Source organism: Barbatula barbatula, assembly GCF_947034865.1.
Source record: "Barbatula barbatula genome assembly, chromosome: 9".
NCBI classification, from domain to species: domain Eukaryota; kingdom Metazoa; phylum Chordata; class Actinopteri; order Cypriniformes; family Nemacheilidae; genus Barbatula; species Barbatula barbatula.
Window position 1 is genome coordinate 22,805,965 of NC_136772.1, and position 20,323 is coordinate 22,826,287.

Here is a 20,323-nt window from a genome sequence, read left to right on the forward strand (position 1 = left end):
TTTCATTGTCGTCTTTTGTCATTATCTGTTATAAAGTTAGTCATTATCTGAGCCATAAATGCTTTAATGAGTGCTATATTTAAAAGTCATGTTAAATGTACTTTATGTACAGCCGTCATAAACCATGTTGCTGTATTGTGTACTAATATGAATGATGCTGATGGTTTTCTCAGGATGTGGATGAGGAGATTGAAGCAGAATACAACATCCTGCGCTCGCTGTCCAACCATCCCAATGTGGTCAAGTTCTTGGGTATGTTCTACAAAGCAGATGAGCTCTCCGGAGGACAACTGTGGCTCGTTCTGGAGGTGCAACGTTTTGCATTTTACAGTAGTTGTACATTTTGCATATCATAAACATATTTTATATCATTAATAAATGCATTTTTTCTTCCACCTTTCCTTCAATTCTTTGCCTCTGTGTGTGTCTGTGTTATTTTTGTGATAGTTGTGTAACGGAGGTTCAGTAACTGACCTGATAAAGGGTTTGCTGATGAGAGGGAAACGTCTGGAGGAGTCCATCATCTCGTACATTCTGTATGGAGCATTGCTGGTGAGACACATATACACGCACACGCACACACACGCACTGGAGAAATCTGCAAAGCCCAGCAAAAGGGACGCTGTCTCAGCACTCTCGCTGTGGTAGAGTAGTTTTTGTTTTTCTGTGATAGTTGAAAAGATAGAGATATTCCAGCTGTTATGCTCGCGTGGCTGACCACAGAGGCCGTTTGTGCTTCAGCATCTCCTGCTTTTTGTCTTTAGGGTCTCCAGCATCTTCACAACAACAGAATTATCCACCGGGATGTGAAGGGCAACAACATTCTTTTCAGCACAGATGGCGGAGTCAAGCTAGTGGACTTTGGTAATGGATGACACTGTTTCGGATGTTGGGCTTTGGCAAATCCCATAGTGGTATAATGTTAGACATTAAAGTCCCCGTGAACTGGAAGTTGCGATTGTTTTCAATTACATATTTTGACCATTACCTAGTTAAATTCATTTTTGAATGAAAAATTGTGGCCGTGGCTTTTGTCTTTCTCTGCTATTTGATTAAATGTATAAAAAAAGCTGTTATAAGGAGTTAACGGATGCTCCGCCCAAGCCGTCTAACATACCTCATCTAAAGTGTATTTTCAGATTTTAACAGAAAATTTGGATTGCATAAACTTGATAAATGATTTACAATAAACGCTATGATATTTCATGGAAAAATAGGCATTGTCAATTTTTATTTCACTGGGACTTTAAGCCATTAATTTCCAGATCCGACCAGTGTGGACCTCCAAAAGAGTCTGAACTTGTTTTAGATTGCTGAGATTGTCTACTTTGCATAAATAGGTTTGATAGTTACTGTTACATGTTAATCAGCTCGACTGGTGCATGCATACTAAAAGCAGTAAGAAAATCTTACACATGATAATAATACTTATATTCTTATTGTACAGCGTCTGACTAGCCATCTTTTCAGGAGGTTTTCTGCTAATCCCTCGAGATGCTGTCAATGTGTTTCCAAATGTGTTTGGGAAAGAGATGGATTATAATTGTGCAATACTATTTATAGGTATATACTGTACCCATTATACATGACCATAAACCTAAAATGACAAATACTGCGTGCAAATTCAGCATTATGGGCTTTAAACAAATGAAATGCAAAAAACTATCTCTGCATTTATCAGACACACCCTGGTCTGCCCGTCTGAATGAGGTCAAACGGTGTTTTGCATGTAAAGTGTATGTGAGGGTGGGAGTGATGTGTGGGGGGATTCTCATTCGCCTGAGGTGTATTTATCTAATGTGTGAGAAAGAGAAGTGGAATCCCGCCGGGATACAACACACTCTCGTTACATAATGGTGATGAATGCCAGTTGTCTGATCCCGTCCTAATGTCACGTCACATTATCCACCACCCACAGAATGTCTGAATCGCTTGAGCTGTTTTTTTATTAGTGATATTTAAGGAAGTATTGCACCATTGTGTATATTATCAATAATATTGGACTGTTGCGTAACACACGTCTATGTTTATATATGGATTAAAACAAATGTTTAATACTAAATACTAAAGAGTGTAACCTCATGCAAACCTGTGTCTTCTCTGACACCTCACAGGTGTCTCGGCTCAGCTGACCAGCGCCCGACTGCGCAGAAACACATCTGTAGGAACTCCATTCTGGATGGCACCTGAGGTCTGCACAGTTTGACTTTTCTTACTCCCTTTATTTTAATTCCCTTTTATCTTTTACTCTCTTCATCTCTGCCATTCTCTGCCAAAACTATCTGCTCAATTCTGTTAAAGTTTTCCAGTTAAATAATTTAAGCATATACTTTCTTTTGTGGAAAAAATGTTCAAGATGCTCTTATTACATTGTGGTATATACAGGCATCTAAATGTCTCATCGGTCAGTTAAGAGAAGGAACATGGCACATTTTTATAGCAGAAGAATATTAAAGTTCTTCAAATATTTTTAAGCCAAATAAAGACAAATTTCAGTCTTGGCATCTGGTGCTATACTGGAATTGAATATTTGCGAGTGCAAATGATATTTGAAAGCTAAAATGGAAGGTTTTTAGTAGGACTGTCAAACGATTAATCACGATTAATCGCATCCGAAATAAAAGTGTTACCATAATATATGTCTGTGTACTGTGCACATTACTTTGTTTTTAAACACATACACATGCACATACATTACATGTATATAATTTAAGAAATATTTACATGTAATTATTTAAATTAAATAAATGTTATATATTATTAAATATGTGCATGTATGTGTGTGTTTTCATGGATACAAAATGAATATGCATCGTACACAGACATACATTATGTGAACACACATTTTTATTCTGTATGCGATTCATCGCGATTAATATATACAGTATATATACATTGATAGAATATAAATTAAGTAAATATTTCCATATTCATAACCCTCACAAAATTTTGTGTGTTTTTTATGTTAAAATTCATGAAGAAAATATGTAGAAATAAAAATATTGGCATAATGGTGTAGAGAAAGAAATGTAAACGTATAAATGAGAGAATTATTAACATACAGTAAGATTTACAATGAACAAGAATAGCACATCCGATCATTTACCAAGGAGTCTCTTTTAATCTCACCGGTGTCTGTCTGTCTGTCTGTAAAATCCATATGAAAAAACTACTGACAGAGTGTTATATTTGAGGAGATTGTCTTCAGTGGGTTTCTCTGTGTGCAGGTGATAGCGTGTGAACAGCAGTATGATTACTCGTATGATGCCCGCTGTGATGTCTGGTCTCTGGGCATCACAGCCATAGAGCTGGCAGATGGAGACCCACCCCTGGCGGAAATGCACCCGGTCAAAGCACTCTTCAAAATACCACGGTGAGACACCAGAGGGAGCTAAACACACACCACAAAGATCTGCCTCAAGGCAGACGATGCTGAGAGGAAATATAAAAATTGAGGAAAAGAGAGAGATGAGTAATTCATCATGTGATCATAACAAGACAACTAAAGATATTGTTATGTCACTACGTTTCTTAAATATTTAACTTTTTAATGAATAAATATAGGTTTTAGCTATCATCGCCAAATCAAAACGTCTTTTTGACTCTTTTTGAGGTCTGATTAAGATCAAGCATTCGAGCTTTGATAAACATCCGACCTTGGATCCTCTTCGCGATCACACTATTATCACCCAGAGTGCATTGTGGTGTCCTTTGATTGCAATTTGTGTTTGTGATTAGTTGCCCTCCCTTCCTTTATTCTCATTCAGATGAGACTGACGCTCATGTTATCTGACTGGCTCCAGACCTGCAGGGGTGTGCCACTCAGTGCCACTCAGTGCTACGACAGCAGATTTTACCATTATTGCAGTTTTGTTAGTTTCCTTGGTTACTTATTGTGTTCTTGTTTGTTTTTAGTTTGGGTTGCAGGTTTTCTCCTTGTTATTCTCAAGTACATATTAAAGGTCCAGTCTGTAACTTTCTTGAGGATCTATTGACAGAAATGCAATATAATAAACATAACTATGTCTTTAGAGGTGTAAAAAGACCTTACACAATGAAGCGTTATGCTTGTATTACTCTAGAATTACCTATTTCGGTCTAGATACACCGCGGGTCCCCTTGTATGGAAGTCACCATGTTGTTTCTACGGTAGCCTTAGGTGGACAAACTGCTCTACAGAGCATTTTGATATATACGTTATCTCCCTAGGCAAAGAAGCGAAAACGTGACAACATCTTTGCCCTGTGTCAGCCTCCGTAGTGCTTTGAAAGGGAGCGTGGAGGGATGGAGTGAGCTGTTGGTTGCAATTTATTGGTAATTTATTGGTAGCAATGATCAGTTGGTACCCATTCAAAACCCACATGACCCTCTAAAAACGCATTTCTTTACATTTTTGCATTTTGTTTAATAAATTCATGTATGTAACATTTTATTCTGTTCTAATAATGAACATATTTTATAGATTTTCCCATTTAATATAAATTTTTATCATTTTGCAAAACTTCGATATTTGAAATAACATCAAAACTTCAAAAAAGACTGCAAATTTCAAGAATATATCAAAAAATCTGATTTACGTGAAAAATACCTGTTATTTAAAAATGTTTTACTGGCGCCCCAGCTGCTGAAAAATTCAGTTTTTTTCGTGGCAGAAAAAGAATTAATTAAAATTTGTGCACGATTTTGCTCTGGAAACGGAAGCTCAAATGGAAAAAACTGCATTGTGGGATGTAGTACCAGACAAGCTAAAAATGTGCATAGTGTGCACAGTGTACATGCATATTGCTACGACAATCGGTTCATCTCCACTCAAATGAAAAAAAGGTTTCTGTAGAAAACAGGGTCTTATATGCAGTGAATTTTAAGCTCTGTTTGTTTGTGCCGGTGTTGCGGCTTTAATGCTCGAGGTTTAGATTACGAGAGCTGGATATGAGTAATGATAGTTTTAGAATGCTGTGTTTTCACCTCCGCAGGCCAATTTGTCATATAGTTTATGCTTGAACGCAATAACTGTGCACAGTATCTATACCGTCGTGACATGCCTCAAAATGATGTGAATCATCTTCCTTTCCACCCACCTGTTTCTATCTCCCTCTATCTCTCTCTTACCTTTTTCAAATGAAATTAGATATTTGGGCTTGGGCACATAAATCAGATGCGCGAGACCTTTTGCATGCCAGCGCCTGAATATATCAGTGTTCCTGCGTGTAGTGGCGCGTGAAATGATTCTGTTAACATGTCATTTGTCCGGGGCGACTCACCCACCATCAGCCGCTCTCAGACGGAGAGATTACGAGGGGGCGTGGACAGATCAGATCAGATCAGATCCTGTCAGTGTGAAGCATCTGACTCCTAATGAAGGACATCAGAGAGAAGTACATTACAGTGTTCTCGGCGAGACAAAAAGATTTGATCCTGTTTTTTGAATATACTGAGAGAGAAAATGTGTGTAAGGTAGTAAGACCTGATTAGTTAAGCAACTGTTTCTTGCACCTCAGGAAAATGTGTTGTTTTAGAACAATTCCAGTGTTTTTCCGTTACAACTTGAAATATAAATTCTAAGAGAATGTGTTTATTACCAAAATATCGAATCATCTGTTTATATTTTACTAAACCCCTGATGATGGAGTCAAAACAATCAGTCTGCATGACTTTTATATTGTAAAAGAGGGAAAAATAAATAATGCATTATACGACATACTTCATCGAATTTCTGTAAATCAAATAGTACAAACCGGAAGCAAAAAATATCCAACAAATGGAAAAGTAATGGCTCTTCATAAACTACAATTTTGTTTTGATTTCAATATGCCCATTTATGAGTTATGGATGTAACTATTCACTTACCTGACTTTTAAAAACTACTAAACAAAAAATGCTTTAAAATAGAGAGACTTCACATGGGTATTTAAAGCACCAAATATTGACATATCAGCATGGTGAAACCCTTTGGTACATTTTAGCAAAACAAATTATGAATAAATGCATAAAGAAAATATTGGAATAAGTGCACAGACAAGCATACAGTTTCAAAAATACAGGTGCTTAAAAGGTTCTTCACAGCAATGCCATAGAAGAACCATCTCTTTCTTACTTTTTTATAATCTTGAAGAACTTTTTGTGAAACAGGAAGGTTCTTCAGATGTTTAAGGTTCTTTATGGAACCAAATGGTTCTTCTATGCCATCGGATAACCTTTTGAAGCACCTTTTTTAAAGAGTGTAAACCAACTGGACCATCACGGACCTCCATCCTGGTCTACAGTTTCTTGAGCCCGGACTGGGCCTTTATTCACAATGGCAAATCGGTTTCAGTCTGCCACAGCATAACAAGAAAAGACGTTTGCCAGATCAGTCTTAATGTACCATCCCTGTACGCCACAGCTTCAGTGACTGTGTTTAGCTGGTGGTGTGACTTTGACTGCATTTCCATTTGCTCACAAATAATTACCAACGGGCCGCTGGGCGGCTGAAAAAATGTACAGGTCTTTTGTACGTGGCAGATTAGTATTGACAAAATGTCTGGTGTGCCATCTATCATCAGAAGGTGGTATGGCCACAGCGCTTGTGTAAGGTTTGTGTGTCCATCTTTTCGTCTAGTAATACATATACACGTACTGCCATTTTTAAAATGTTTAAAATCAAATGACTACTGAATCTGTAAGTGTGTGCATCATCCCGCATTCACAAATACTGTACAATAATTCCTAGTGTCTTAAGTGTCACACAAATGTACACCAAATGTAAACATACACATAAACATCACCAAATTATTTCTTGTAATACTGGCAGTTGGATCCGACATGAAAGGCCACTGTTTTCGGAAGTCCACAAACTTTGTAGGATTTTAAATTAAAATGCACGAACCTGAAGCAATAATACCCAATGAATGGAGAAGGGACGCCTCTTCGCAGAACATTAAATATTTGCTTTATTTTAATTTTCATGTGCCCGTTTATGAGGAATGTGTACTTTTATGGATGCGACTATCCTGGAAATGACACTTACCTGGCTATGAAAAATCATGCACTAAAAACAAACGCTTTAAAAACTTTTTTAAAACCTGGTTACTAGAAACACTAAATGTTTATATCTGTGTTAGTATCGTAAAAACCTCCTCAATTAAGCGAAAAGTAGATTTGATTTACTTAAAGGGGTAGTTCAAAATGAAAAATCTGTCGTTATTTACACGCATCAAATCTTGTCATTTCAAACCTGTTTGACTACTTTCTTCCACGAGAGAAGATATTTAGAAAAATGTTGGTAACAAAAAAAGTTGGTCCCCATTGACTTGCATTGGTTCTGTGTCCATACAATAGAAGTCAATGGGGACCAACGGTTTTTGCTTGCCGGCATTTTTCAAAAAATTAGTTTTTGTGTTTTGCAGAAGTAATGAAATCACACAGGTTTAAAATGACAAGAGTGTGAATAAATATTCCCATTTTAATCACTCGATATATCTTTTGTTCATTTGATTTTGTGGTGCAGACTCATGTGGTGTTGTTCTTGACAGGTTTCTCTCTCTCTCTCTCTCTCTCTCTCTCTCTCTCTCTCTCTCTCTGTGTCTCTCGCTTGTCATCTACAGCGTAACAAACTGATGTTGTGAGCAACATGGCTACCAGCATCAGATTTAAGTGCTTCTGCAACTAGATTAGAATAAACCAACGGTGTTTACATCCTGTCTGAGCGCGCTCACAAACAGCCAGCGAGGGCGAATGCCACAGCAGAATTTAGCAAGCACAATAAGAGCGCCATAAGCGACGCTGCTTCACTTTGTTATGCATAAGCGCAGCAACATCAAGGCGAGCTTGTGGCTGCAGGCACGCATTATATTTTGCATTGAAAGAGTCGGTTCTTTTCCTTTGATCTGTTCTTCAGAGAGGACGGCCTGTCTGAATATCTATCAAAGCACCGAGTGACTTCGAGCGGCTCAGAATGACAGATTAGCGCTGGAAAAAGAAAACTATGTTTAACAGGGGTTGGTTTATATGCCTCGTGCTTTGTTCTCGGTGATGGTTTCTGATGAAAGAGGCAGAAGATGTGTTTTTAAGCAGTGTGTCTGTCCTTCGACCTGCACGGCTATTTATGTCAGTTTCCGACTTCAGTCGAAGCTTCAAGTAGGGTAAGAGCCCATTGAGAAAGAAAGCCGAAGTCGAAGAAAAAGGGAGATGTGAGGTCCACTCTCAAATTTGCTAAACATTAGCTGTATTAAACAGAACTGTAATGATCCTCTTTGATGATCAAGTCCAAAAACCCCAAATATATGTTGATATTGACCAAACATTTTAATTCTGTCATCATTTACTCCAAAAGACCCTCTTGTCATTTCAAACCTGAATGAAGTTTTTTTCTTCTGCAGAAAACCTTGGTAACCTTCAGAATATCTTCTTTTGTGTTCTGCAGAAGAAAGAAACTCATACGGGTTTAAAATGACAAGAGTAAATGATGACAGAATTTTCATTAATTGGGTGAACTGTCCCTTTTATATTTTGCATAAAATCCATGGCACCGTGTCTATACGTGTATAGTAACAGTCAGGACATGTTGTACAGGAAGACACTCAGAGAGTGTGAGGTCCTGCGTTACCCGACCCGCCCTCACATCCAGCATCACATCTGCTTGTGTGTTAATATATGGGCACGTGAAAGTGTGTGTGTGAGTTAATAGATGGCTCTGTCTCGGTGTAGCTGACAGAGGGATTATTCGCTCTCATAACTCGGCTGCTCTACAGACAGATGTTGGCTGCCAGACAGTGTCCGGGGCGGCTCATTTGTCATTTAGCATCAGGCCGCTGTGTCCCTGGCCCACAGTCTATTCTTTAAAGACTTACAGCTCCAACTCACTGATGTACAGCAGCTCACATTAGATATGACGTGAAGACTCCTATAAGGTTAAACTTGTCCATCCTTAAAGTCCCAGCGAAATAAAAAAAACACTATTCCTATTTCTTCATGAAATATGGCAGTGTTTATTGCAAATTGCTTAACAATGTGAGTCATTCTCTTTTTGAAATGCGTGTGCCCTCATAATCTAAAATCTGAAAATGCTCTTCCATCCTGTAGTGACTATCCATCTTAAATGGCGTAAATTATACGGCTTAGGTGGAGCATCTGATAACTCCTCCCCTTTAACTGTCAGTTCCAGTTAAAAATGAAACGGCTGTTTTTATACATCCAATCAAATGGCAGTATAAAGACAAGCCGCGCCCGAAATGTTTTATCATTTTAAATTCCCTTTCACTCGGAAATGCATCGCAATGCAAAAGCAAACATGATCGCAACTTCTGGTTCACTGACTTTAAAGGTCCAGTGTGTAATTCCAGTGAGGTTCTATTGACAAAAATGCAATGTCATATACATGTGTTACACACATGTGTCTAGAGTTGTATAAAGACCGCACATAATGAAGCATTGTGTTTTTATCACCTTTGAATGAGCTATTTATCTACATACACCACAGGTCCCCTTATATTGAATTATTTGCAAAGAAGTGAAAACTTAACATTCTTAGGTCTGTATCAGCCACCGTAGTGCTTCGAAAGGGATGGGTGGAGTGAGCCATTGGTTGCAATTCGCAACCTCGCAATTAAATGTCGCTAAAATCTCCACATTAAACCCGCCTTGAAGGCGATATTTCACAGGCCAAACTAAATTTCCCCATGTTATACTCCCTCTCAAGGCATCCTCTCTGAATTTGACTTTCTTCTTGAAGAATAATGCAGTCGGAGTTATAATACCACGTATCATTGTACTTACAATGAGTAGAACGGGAGTGAATGGCCGTCAACTGAGTATTTTTCGGAGCTTCAAAAAGTCAACACCCATTCACTCCCGTTCTACCGCTTGGAAATAAAATGATACGTGGTATTATAACTCCGACTGCATTATTCTTCAAGAAGAAAGCCATGTTCAGTCAGGATGCCTTGAGGGTGAGTAAAACGTGGGGAAATTTTGTTTTTCCAGCAGCATTCTGTTGACATTCATCTCTTTATTCTAAATATCACATATTTCACAAATGTATTGTGTTTAAAATCAGCTAACTAGAACAAGAAACACAAGAAATACATGATGACATAATAAAAAACATGATTTTCTCAACTCAACATTTTGACGATGACAGCATAAGTTATACTGAAGTTACAGATTCAAATTGTAAGTGAATGTGTACGACTCTTGAAAAGGATTGAATTGTATTTCCAGCTCTTTGTACTAAAGTCCTTCTTTAATGAAACCATTTGGCACAGTTCTGTAGCTGTGTGTGTTTCCAGGAGATGAATGCGAACAAAGTTGTACCTTTAGATTTGTCATTTATTTACCATCACTGAATGAGGCGAGTCCAGTACATTTGTTTCACTCTCATTCATTCTTTCTTTTCTCTCTTTGTGTGTGTATGTTATCTGCAGGAACCCATCTCCCACCCTTCGCCACCCGGACCAGTGGTGCAGAAGTTTCTGCCACTTCATTGCTCAGTGAGTAGCACAGCTTCATCTCTTTCTGTACGGTTTCGGAAGGGGATCTCAAATGTCTTATTTCACTTTAGGAAGTGCGAGCGATCACATTTTGCACATTTTGTCGCTTCATCTCTCTATATTCGTGTGTAATGCATATTAATACTAATGCATTACTATTTACCTTCTTAAATCATTATTTTCCTAACTACAATATAATGTAGGCCTATTTTTTTATTCTATTTCATTTCACCGTCAGTTATATTTTTATACACAGTTTGAGCCACTTCGTTTTGATATAGTCATATATTATACATATTAATTTAAAGTCTATCTAGATTCCTCTTTAGGGGTCTATGTACTTGCAGTATAGTGGCTTCAATCGTAAGATCTCAGTAAATGCTGTCAGACAGCCATTTAGATTCTGTTCATCGATCGTTTTAAATTTGATTCAACCATTTTTTATACTAATAATAATGCGTTGAAAACTTTCTTTTCTCACAAAAGCTCTTCTGAGGTGCTGTTAAAGTCAAAGACTGTGCCTTGCCTCTGTGTATGAAATACAGAGATTATTATTTCATTTCGGCAAATGAAAACATCAGAGAGAGAGAGAGAGAGAGAGAGAGAGAGAGATGCTGGTGCACAACAGGACGCCTGCGAAAGCTAATTGACTCATTTATTCATGTTAGTTGTTCATTTGTCAATGTGGCGGGTACGCCGGCCGCTCCTGATGAATTGAAAGCACAGACGGAAGGGATTTTATCCAGAGCGCTGTACCCGCTTCCATTTATTTGCTCTTTTCTTGTCTTGGAGTAAGTGGACGACCACACAATTGACTGGTGGGGTGTAGGTTGTTTATTCGTGATGAACAATTTCTTCAGCTAGACGCTTATTCGCCAACACGACTACATACAGTGTGTTTCAAGCCTTAAAGCAGCAGTTAACCAAAAATGTTATCTAAATAAAATCTTTCATTTACCCACAGGTAATTCCAGTTTTAGATTTGTTTCTTATAGATCAATGTAAGGAAAGGTGACCTAAAACTAAATTAAATATTTCAAAAGAAACTTAAAAATGCAAATTTTGTTTACTCCATCTTGAGCAAACAAATTGAAGAACCTCACTGTCCAGAGCGTGATATACACAAACAGATTTATTTTACTGTATTCATTTTAACTATTGTCATCAAATAAAGCTTCAGAAAATCCACATATGCTCCGAAATGTTTAGCATCCGTCTGTATAAAATTGCAGAGCATCGCTCAGCGCTTGTGTTTGGCAGAATAAATCTGCTTCAGTCTCTTGAGGAGGCTTTTCATAAACATTACACTGAAAACTGGGTTTGCGGGGCTATCAGTTGAGAAATAATTCTTCAGAATAAATCCTCTCTCTCTCTCTCTCTCTCTCTCTCTCTCTCTCTCTCTCTCTCTCTCTCTCTCTGTGGTGCTAGAGTAGGTATTGAGGGGACACAATGTTATCAGAAGATGCAGGCTGCTTGTTCTCTCTCTGTGTGTACTGTTGTCCCCGTGTTATAAAAGTGCAGCTGAATGGTTCGTCCTCTGCTATCAGAGCCGCCTGCTGTTTGGACCCTCAGCTATGCTGAGAGCTAATGACGACGGACCCCCACAGTCAAAGCACTGCATTGTACAGGGCACAGAAATAATTTTAGTCTACTGTAGTGCTGTACTGTCTTTTGTGATTTCTTTAGGAAATATTTTGAAGAATGTCTGAACCGTTTTTATCATGCATTTAAGCAGGAATTCGTACTTGAGTTTAAATGCCACATGCATATCGTTTATACCATGATCCTAATATTCAGACTTTATAAACATTAGACCTAAAGAGGGTTTTTTTCTGTCTATCAACCTTTCGAATGCATAAAGATTTATTGATCAACACATGTACATGTATGCAGAGCTCAGATCAAATATGACCACACATCACTAACATCAAACCTCATTTGTTTTGGTATCGTTCGAGCTTACAGTCAAAAACTTCATTTGTTTATTTATTCAACTTGGCCAATTTATATCGAAGTACATTTTGATGCAGTTTATTGATCACAATCACATACCGGCATTCTAAGGACAACTTTTGAGTCCCGTTTTCCGTGCGGTTTTAGATGCAAAATGTGAATCGGGCCTAAAGCAGCAATAGGAAGCCGCAGAGATGACGTGTTTTTGTAGGCCAACCCGGAAGTTAGCGCTCCAGTGGTTTTTTCAATGCATTTTTGCCATAGACTTTTAGAAGATCGCAAAAAATAAGCTCTGTGATTAACATGGTTTACGATGAGAACACGTTTTGTCTATCAAGACCATCTTTACAAATAAACACGAGAGTTGTTTCTTTTGAAGCCGAAATACAATCGGCAGAAGTTAAAAGCTAACACGATGCTATAAACAGACTAGACTTAAGGTCGCTCGATATCAACGTCACCACCGCCAAGCATATTTTTCGGCTAATATGTTAACTGTACCGTAGCCCTGATCCGTCTGAAAGGTTTGAAACAATTCGGCAGATTTATCATCATTTTGAAAAGGGAATACGATTACATTTCTGTGAGTGTTGTTGTGTAGCTCTGTTTCGGCGTTCATCGTTTGTGCTACAAAACACGGGGTCAAGTGATTGTCCACCTACCACCCCCTAGCACCAGCCTGCAGACTCACGATAACACTGTTTACACTGAATACTATGGTGATGAGAAAGACAGAGAGAGAGAGAGAGAGAGAGAGAGAGACAGGCTGCTCATGTGTTCAGCTTCTGTGAAGAGAGTCAGTCTGAGAGTGAAGCTCTGTATGAAGATGTACAGGTGAGGCCTTCACATCACTTATGGGATTATACAAGATCCTACGCTTATTAACTCCTCTCTCCTTGTCTAATCTTTTCTCTCATCTGGTCTCTTCTTTCCTCTCACACCTGCAGGTGTTTGATAAAAGATTTTGAGAAGCGGCCATCGGTGACACATCTGCTGGAGCATCCGTTCATTAAACAGGCTCATGGGAAAGACACGGCGCTCAGGCAGAAGCTTTCGGTCCTCATCCGAGAACAACAGGATGTTGGGAGCAGGACCAAGACAAGGTATATGGTGCTCTGAGACTTTCATCATTTCAAAGCGCTGCAGAAAATCCACATGTCTACACAAAAAGGCTTATGTGTGAAGCAGCACTGCTTGAAATGACTATGTAATTATGTATGTATGTATGGGTTTGATACATTGCGTTTAAAGGGTTTATAATAGCCTGCCAATCACAAAATGTCCTCAGTTACTTTTGATTCCTTTCAGGGTCAGAGCAGAGATCTGGCAGCCTTGACCACGACAGCGGTCATTTTGTGCCGCCATTATGATTTATCGCTGTGCTCTGTAGATCTGCCATTGTGGATTCATCACATCTAAATGTGAAAAAGTGAGACTTGTCGTTGTGACGGTCCTGGAGGTTTTGAATCAGATTATGCTGGATAAGAGTTGTTCATGACGGTGTCATCACCTGTGGGGCTTTCTCTCTCCAGCAGATGGCAGCGTTATCTGTTGAAGAAATGAAACCCCTTAGGTTTAAACCGAAAAGGTTCACGGATAAAGCATGTCTGTGTCTGTGTGAAAGATATTTTGGATAATACGGAAGCCCTGAACCGCAAAAAAATACTTAGAAAACTACCCATTGGCATTCACATTCATCTCAAAGACTCTTGGTTAATGTTTGCATGTTTTCTTGACTCATCGCTGTGAAGCTGCAAATGATGATGTCATGACACCATTGCTTGGCTGGCAGCGCCATACGCATGCAACCATTCAAGATCTTTCACTACTGACTATTCTGAGCTGTGAGGTTAATAGCAGCCGACAGAAACATTGTAAGAATTCAGCTTTCCAATAGCTCAACTAGTGTGATACGTGAATTCAACTATATTTCTCACTTTGTTTGTGAGTGTCTATAAAAATATTAGCATTTAAAAAAATAATGTGGGTCGTGACACTTTGTGATTGTGAATAAACGTTCACTGGGTTGCCAGATTGAAGCCCTTCATTCCTCAGGCCATATAATGTGCTGCGCCGATAGTGACAGCGAGGGACTCGTAATGAGATTATGGGCTTGTCTCTGCTCTCGCCGTTTAGTCACCGATGGTAAATATCAGCGAAGTGATTACAGAGAACACACACACACATAAAGCAGTGTGTAATGTGACTGTACTCTGCCATGTCCCCGGGGCCCGATGGGTTTTAAGAGCTGTGAATAGACCAGCTGCTTCTTCCAGATCTAAAGGTCAAAGATACAATAGAGGGTCAAACCGTGATGAAGTGCATTCACAACACACTATAATAGACTTTAAGACCCTAGAGGATAGACCTGCATCAGACCCTGATACTGCAGACTGGAATGGCTGAATGATGTTATTTGTGTTTGAAAGCACCGCCAGTACTTCAGCTCGTACTCGAGTATCTCAACAAAAATGAAAGCAAGGAATGAAACTGAGTTTGTGCAGACATGTGAGGCCGGACGTATGATTTTCACCTTAGAGATGATGGAATGGGTGTTTTGAGCATGAGATGGAGTGTCGTGGGCTTTAGAGGGTCCATAGAGATTTACAGTTGGGGTCTTTTTGCAATAATCAACCACAACTACAATAGAATGCTCTTGCAAGTTTCCAGACCTGCCATGTGAAGACTTTTATAGATCTGCATGCGTACAGTATTATCGAATATTTACTAAAGCTGTATTGGTGTTTACAGGCATGAGAGGATCAACACCCGAAAAACATTGATCTTTGAGAGCTGCCCAAATGACGATCTAGTGAACCTGGAGGTCTTAGATGAGGTCAGATATAAGCGTTAAGATGTATACTTGTATATTTTTATTTATAAAGAAAAGTTCACATTTGATTTGAATAGATATACAAGAACAAAACTATTATTTAAAACTGTTTAGACGTTTAATTGGAATGTAGTTTTAGTGTGTCACCTCAGATTAAGTGAATTTATTGACATTGATGAATCTGCGCAGGGCAAACAAATGTATCCAGCGACTGAATCCGACTTTTTTTCTCTTATGTAAAGGACACAATCATCACACATCTTCAGAAGCGATATGAAGAGTTACAGATCTACACATATGTTGGTGACATCCTCATAGCCTTGAACCCCTTCCAGAACCTCAGCATCTACTCTCCAAACGTAAGAACTCATATACAGTACTCTCCACAGGTGACGGTTGAAAAACAAACCCTCCATAGGTTTCTCTCCGTAGGTTTAAAATGTAAATGTTCCCATTTGTTCGTATACGAGTATAGTTTATTTCAATGAATACATTTCCCGGTAGACAAAAACTTCTCAAATGTATTTATTATTGGTCCTCTGCTCTTGTAGCACTGGATAGTAAATGTTCTAGGCAGAAACACATCGCAAGGCAAACTACAGTCAGAGGCTGTTTTTAAATGTATTAAATATCATTCAGTTTGATTTGGTCAAGAATAATTACAATACAATACAAACAGAATCCAGTAGGTGGCGTGAGTCTGCAGTGCCTATCCAGTGGATATCAAATAATAATGATCTAACAATGCAAATGAGATTATTTGATAAAATGTGCATTTGGCTCCCAATGGATAGCAAATGAATTTTCTTCCAGAGCCAAATACTTAATTCTTATTGTAAAATGATATGAAGGAAAATTGAGATCAGCTGGTTTGGCCCTCCACAACAAGAAGTGCTTTAAATAAGAGCACCACATTCATATGGATTCGCCATTGTGTGGTATCCACTTTAAAAAGGCTCTTGAAAGATTCGTGAAGAGAATAAGATAGAAATGCCCTCTGTTCTCAGTTCTCCAAGCTCTATCATGGGATGAAACGCTCCACTAACCCTCCGCACATCTTTGCCACTGCGGATGCAGCCTATCAGAGCATGGTGACACTCTCCAAAGACCAGGTACTGCTCTCTCTCTCTCTCTCTCTCTCTCTCTCTCTCTCTCTCTCTCTCTCTCTCTCTCTCTCTCTCTCTCTCTCTCTCTCTCTCTCTCTCTCTCTCTCTCTCTCTCTCTCTCTCTCTCTCTCTCTCTTTCTCTGTCTCTCTCTCTCTCTCTCTCTCTCTCTCTCTCTCTCTCTCTCGCTCTCTCAATCTCTCTCTCTCTCTCTCTCTCTCTCTCTCTCTCTCTCTCTCTCTCGCTCTCAATCTCTCTCTCTCTCTTTCTCAATCTTAATTTCTCTCTCTATCTCTCTCAATCTCATGCATGTTTGTGTTTTTATTGTTGTGTCTGTGTTACTAGTGTATAATCATCAGTGGAGAGAGTGGAGCTGGTAAAACCGAGAGTGCTCACCTCATCGTCCAACATCTCACCTTTCTGGGCAAGGTAAAATCAAATAGATGTTTTCTATAAAAACTAGCCTACTTCGTGTTTTGCATGACAAATCCATAGAAGAAGCTTTTTCGGATGTATGGTTCCATAAGAACATTTCTGTTTTACAAAAGGTCGTTTGTAGTGGAAAAAGGGTTCTTCTATGCTATGGTATCAGTGTGAATTGTGAACCTCTTGCGGCACCTTTTCGTAAAAGGTTTTCTTAAAAATATTCAGCTAACCGAGTGAACATATCAATATTTATTTCTGTTCATATCGGTTTCTGTTGTTTTCTGCATCCAGGCTAATAACCGAACACTTCGTGAGAAGATTCTTCAAGTGAACCCCTTGGTGGAGGCGTTTGGTAATGCATGCACGGCCATTAACGATAACTCCAGTCGATTCGGAAAGTATCTGGAGATGAAGTTCACACCTACAGGGGCGGTGATGGCTGCAAAGATCTCTGAGTACCTTCTGGAAAAATCGAGAGTCATCAAACAGGCAACGTGAGAACCACTTTACCGTCATTAATGACCATCAGACCATTGAAGTGACCGTGAAAGAACGTTCACAACCTTTTTTAACTGCGCTGTGAATGATTGTCACTTGTTTGTGTCGGACTTGTTTTCTATAAACATTTCTTATTACATCACTGCTTATGTTTGTGTTGCAGGGGCGAAAAAAACTTCCACATATTTTACTACATCTACGCGGGTCTTTACCACCAAGACAAGCTCAAGAAATACAGGCTTCCCAATAAAACTGCTCCCAGGTTGAAACTGTATTCTTGCTGTTTGCGTTTATGTGTAGAACACATCTTACATTGTTTAACATACCTACGGTATCAAGGACAGTATAAAATCACGTTGCGTGTTGTTTTCGCAGGTACATTGACTGTGTTAGTAGTAAAGTGATGCAGGACATCGTCTCCAGCAAGCTGTACACGGAGCAGTTTGACGCCATTCAGGATTGTTTCCGAATCATAGGCTTTACTGAGGAGGTCATGTGAAAATGAATCATTTTAAAACATGTCCAGTTGAATTGTGTCGTTTGTGTGAAGCTAATGCTTTTATTATAATAACATATTTGTTGCAAAACTGTTTTACATACAGGAGGTGAATTCAGTTTACATGATCTTAGCGGCCATTTTAAACACTGGAAATATTGAGTTCACATCAACCACATCTCAGCATCAGAGCGACAAGAGTGAGGTACCCAACTCTGAGGCCTTAGACAACGGTACGAGCCTTAATGGTCCATGAATCACTTAAAAAATATGACATAAAGAAGAACAGATAAATAATGTTTGTTTTGTTTGTCATATTTCGTATCAAGTTAAATCTCAGTGCATAATATTTATCAGCATCTCCTGAGTTTCTTCTCTATGTATCTTCTGTGGACAGCTGCTGCTCTGCTCCGTATCGGTCCTGAGGAGCTTCAGGAGGCTTTGACCTCTCACTGCGTGGTAACTCGAGGAGAAACCATCATCCGCACCAACACTGTGGACAAGGCCACTGATGTGAGAGACGCCATGTCTAAAGCGCTGTACGGCCGCCTCTTCAGCTGGATCGTGAACCGCATCAATGCCCTACTGCAGCCTGACACCAACATCTGGTATGTCAAAATACATCCCATCCTGACCGCTGGAGTCTGATCAGCGGCGTCCCACACAATATTCAAGAAACTGTTTCATCCTCATCTCGCTGCCTCAAATCTTTCTTCTACAAGTGCGTTTACAAGCGCAGGAATCATCTACGGCAATGACCTCCAGTCTGACCACCGCGAAGCTCAGAATATTAATAACCACAGAAAAAGAAGAAAAGAGCCGTAGAAAGAGGTTTAATACATTTTTAATACAGAAAAAATATATATGCAGACTTCAGAGAGAGATAAAAACGGTCTATTGATCCAAAGGAATCAGACGTTCGCTTGTCAGAGAAACGGATGTCTTCTACCTCAATGCACATCATCCAAATTCTGTCTTTTCCACTCCAATCTACGGCACGTTCAGAGTTATTGCCATTAATGACCTGTTAGCGGCCTCAGAAGGTGACCCCGGCTCACTGCGTGAGGAATCTGGAAGCGTTTTCTGAATGTTTAGAGATGAGCGCCTGTGCTCTTCCCAAACTAAAATGGCATGCCGAGACAAACCTGTGTTTTTAAAAGTCTTCGTCTCATGCTTGACGGGTTGTAAAATATTCAGTTGTTCGGGTCATTAGAGTGCTCAAGGCGTTACTTGTTTTGACAGCGGGGTAATGTTTGGCCTTTTGTGTCTTTGAAGTGCGGCCGAGAGCGTGATGAACGTGGGGATTTTGGACATCTTTGGTTTCGAGAACTTCAAGAAGAACTCATTCGAGCAGCTGTGTATCAACATCGCTAATGAACAGATTCAGTTCTACTTCAACCAGCACATCTTCGCTCTGGAACAGGTGAGACTTCGGGCACATGACTGAGGGATAGTTCTGAGACTCAAAAGGTCTGCTTCACTTTGAATGGCCAACAAAGAAAATGGACTTCAAAAACCAGTGCAATGCGTAATGATGTTTTTCTTCTCGGTGGAAACTCTGAACCGTCAAAAATGCTGTTGTTTAGTCCAGTAAGTGTACTGGGTCTTGTGTCTCATAAGTCCGCCGTGTCACATCTGATCTCAACGGCTTTGTTAAAGACAAATGTTAATGCGCATGCACGCGTTCGTAGCCTGCCCTTAACTTCCGGTACACATTCGCAAACAATAGAGTGTCTGAAGATTATTTCTGATAACAAGCAAAAGATACCGACTTGAAGCATTACTTGGCTAAACTTAATTAAAATAAACATCTCTTAAATTAAGTACTTATAATATTTTCAGGGTAGTCAAAGCGCTTTACATCCAAGGGGGAATCTCCTCAACCAGCACCAATGTGCATCGTCCACCTGGATGATGCGACGGCAACCATATTGCCCACCACACACCAGCTTATTGGTGGAGAGGAGACAGAGTTACCAAGCCATTTAGTACATATGGGGATGATAAGGAGGCCATGATGTATAGAGGCGAATTGGCGAATTTGGCCAGGATGGCGTGGATACACACCTACTATTATTCGAAGGATTTTTAATGACCTCAGAGAGTCAGGTCCTCGGTTTGACGTCTCATCCGAAAGGACGGTGCTTTTTTACAATATAGTTTCCCCATCACTGTTCTCAGGCATTAGGACCCACGCGGACCACAGAGTGAGCGCCCCCTGCTGGCCTCACCAACACCTCTTCCAGCAACAACCTAGTTTTTCCCAGGAGGTCTCCCATCCACCAGGCTCAGCCCTGCTAAGCTCCAGTCTTGGGCTACAGGGGGATATGGCTGCCGGCAAATATTAGAAAAATCGACAATGAAGCCCCACCCCTAACCCTCTCTACGCAGGTTATACAGAGACGTCCAATCAGATATGAGCTAGCAACATAGTTTCAAATTGCCATGAGATTGTGTTGGTAGTACAGCTAGTATGGCATAGCATGAACAATGCCAAGGTCACTAGATTTCCAGGTATTGCATGTACTTAAATAAGTAATAATGACT

General features: G+C 39.6%; 1 protein-coding gene across 4 annotated transcripts in view; it reads left to right on the forward strand.

The window, feature by feature from the left end:
• Window positions 1-20,323, forward strand: part of myo3b (myosin IIIB) — a 65,161-nt gene that overhangs the window by 1,682 nt on the left and 43,156 nt on the right. For all 4 annotated transcript variants that reach the window (XR_013787102.1, XR_013787103.1, XM_079463639.1 and 1 more), the window contains exons 4-20: window positions 174-308; window positions 448-552; window positions 765-864; window positions 2,115-2,191; window positions 3,228-3,373; window positions 10,401-10,466; window positions 13,367-13,522; window positions 15,171-15,255; window positions 15,495-15,611; window positions 16,260-16,364; window positions 16,702-16,785; window positions 17,074-17,276; window positions 17,444-17,542; window positions 17,656-17,770; window positions 17,883-18,009; window positions 18,174-18,384; window positions 19,052-19,199. Coding sequence is in view for 2 of the 4 variants with exons in the window: in XM_079463639.1 (XP_079319765.1) it covers window positions 174-308; window positions 448-552; window positions 765-864; window positions 2,115-2,191; window positions 3,228-3,373; window positions 10,401-10,466; window positions 13,367-13,522; window positions 15,171-15,255; window positions 15,495-15,611; window positions 16,260-16,364; window positions 16,702-16,785; window positions 17,074-17,276; window positions 17,444-17,542; window positions 17,656-17,770; window positions 17,883-18,009; window positions 18,174-18,384; window positions 19,052-19,199 (2,079 nt within the window). In the remaining 2 variants the exon portion in view is untranslated. The remainder of the gene's footprint in view (window positions 1-173; window positions 309-447; window positions 553-764; window positions 865-2,114; window positions 2,192-3,227; window positions 3,374-10,400; window positions 10,467-13,366; window positions 13,523-15,170; window positions 15,256-15,494; window positions 15,612-16,259; window positions 16,365-16,701; window positions 16,786-17,073; window positions 17,277-17,443; window positions 17,543-17,655; window positions 17,771-17,882; window positions 18,010-18,173; window positions 18,385-19,051; window positions 19,200-20,323) is intronic.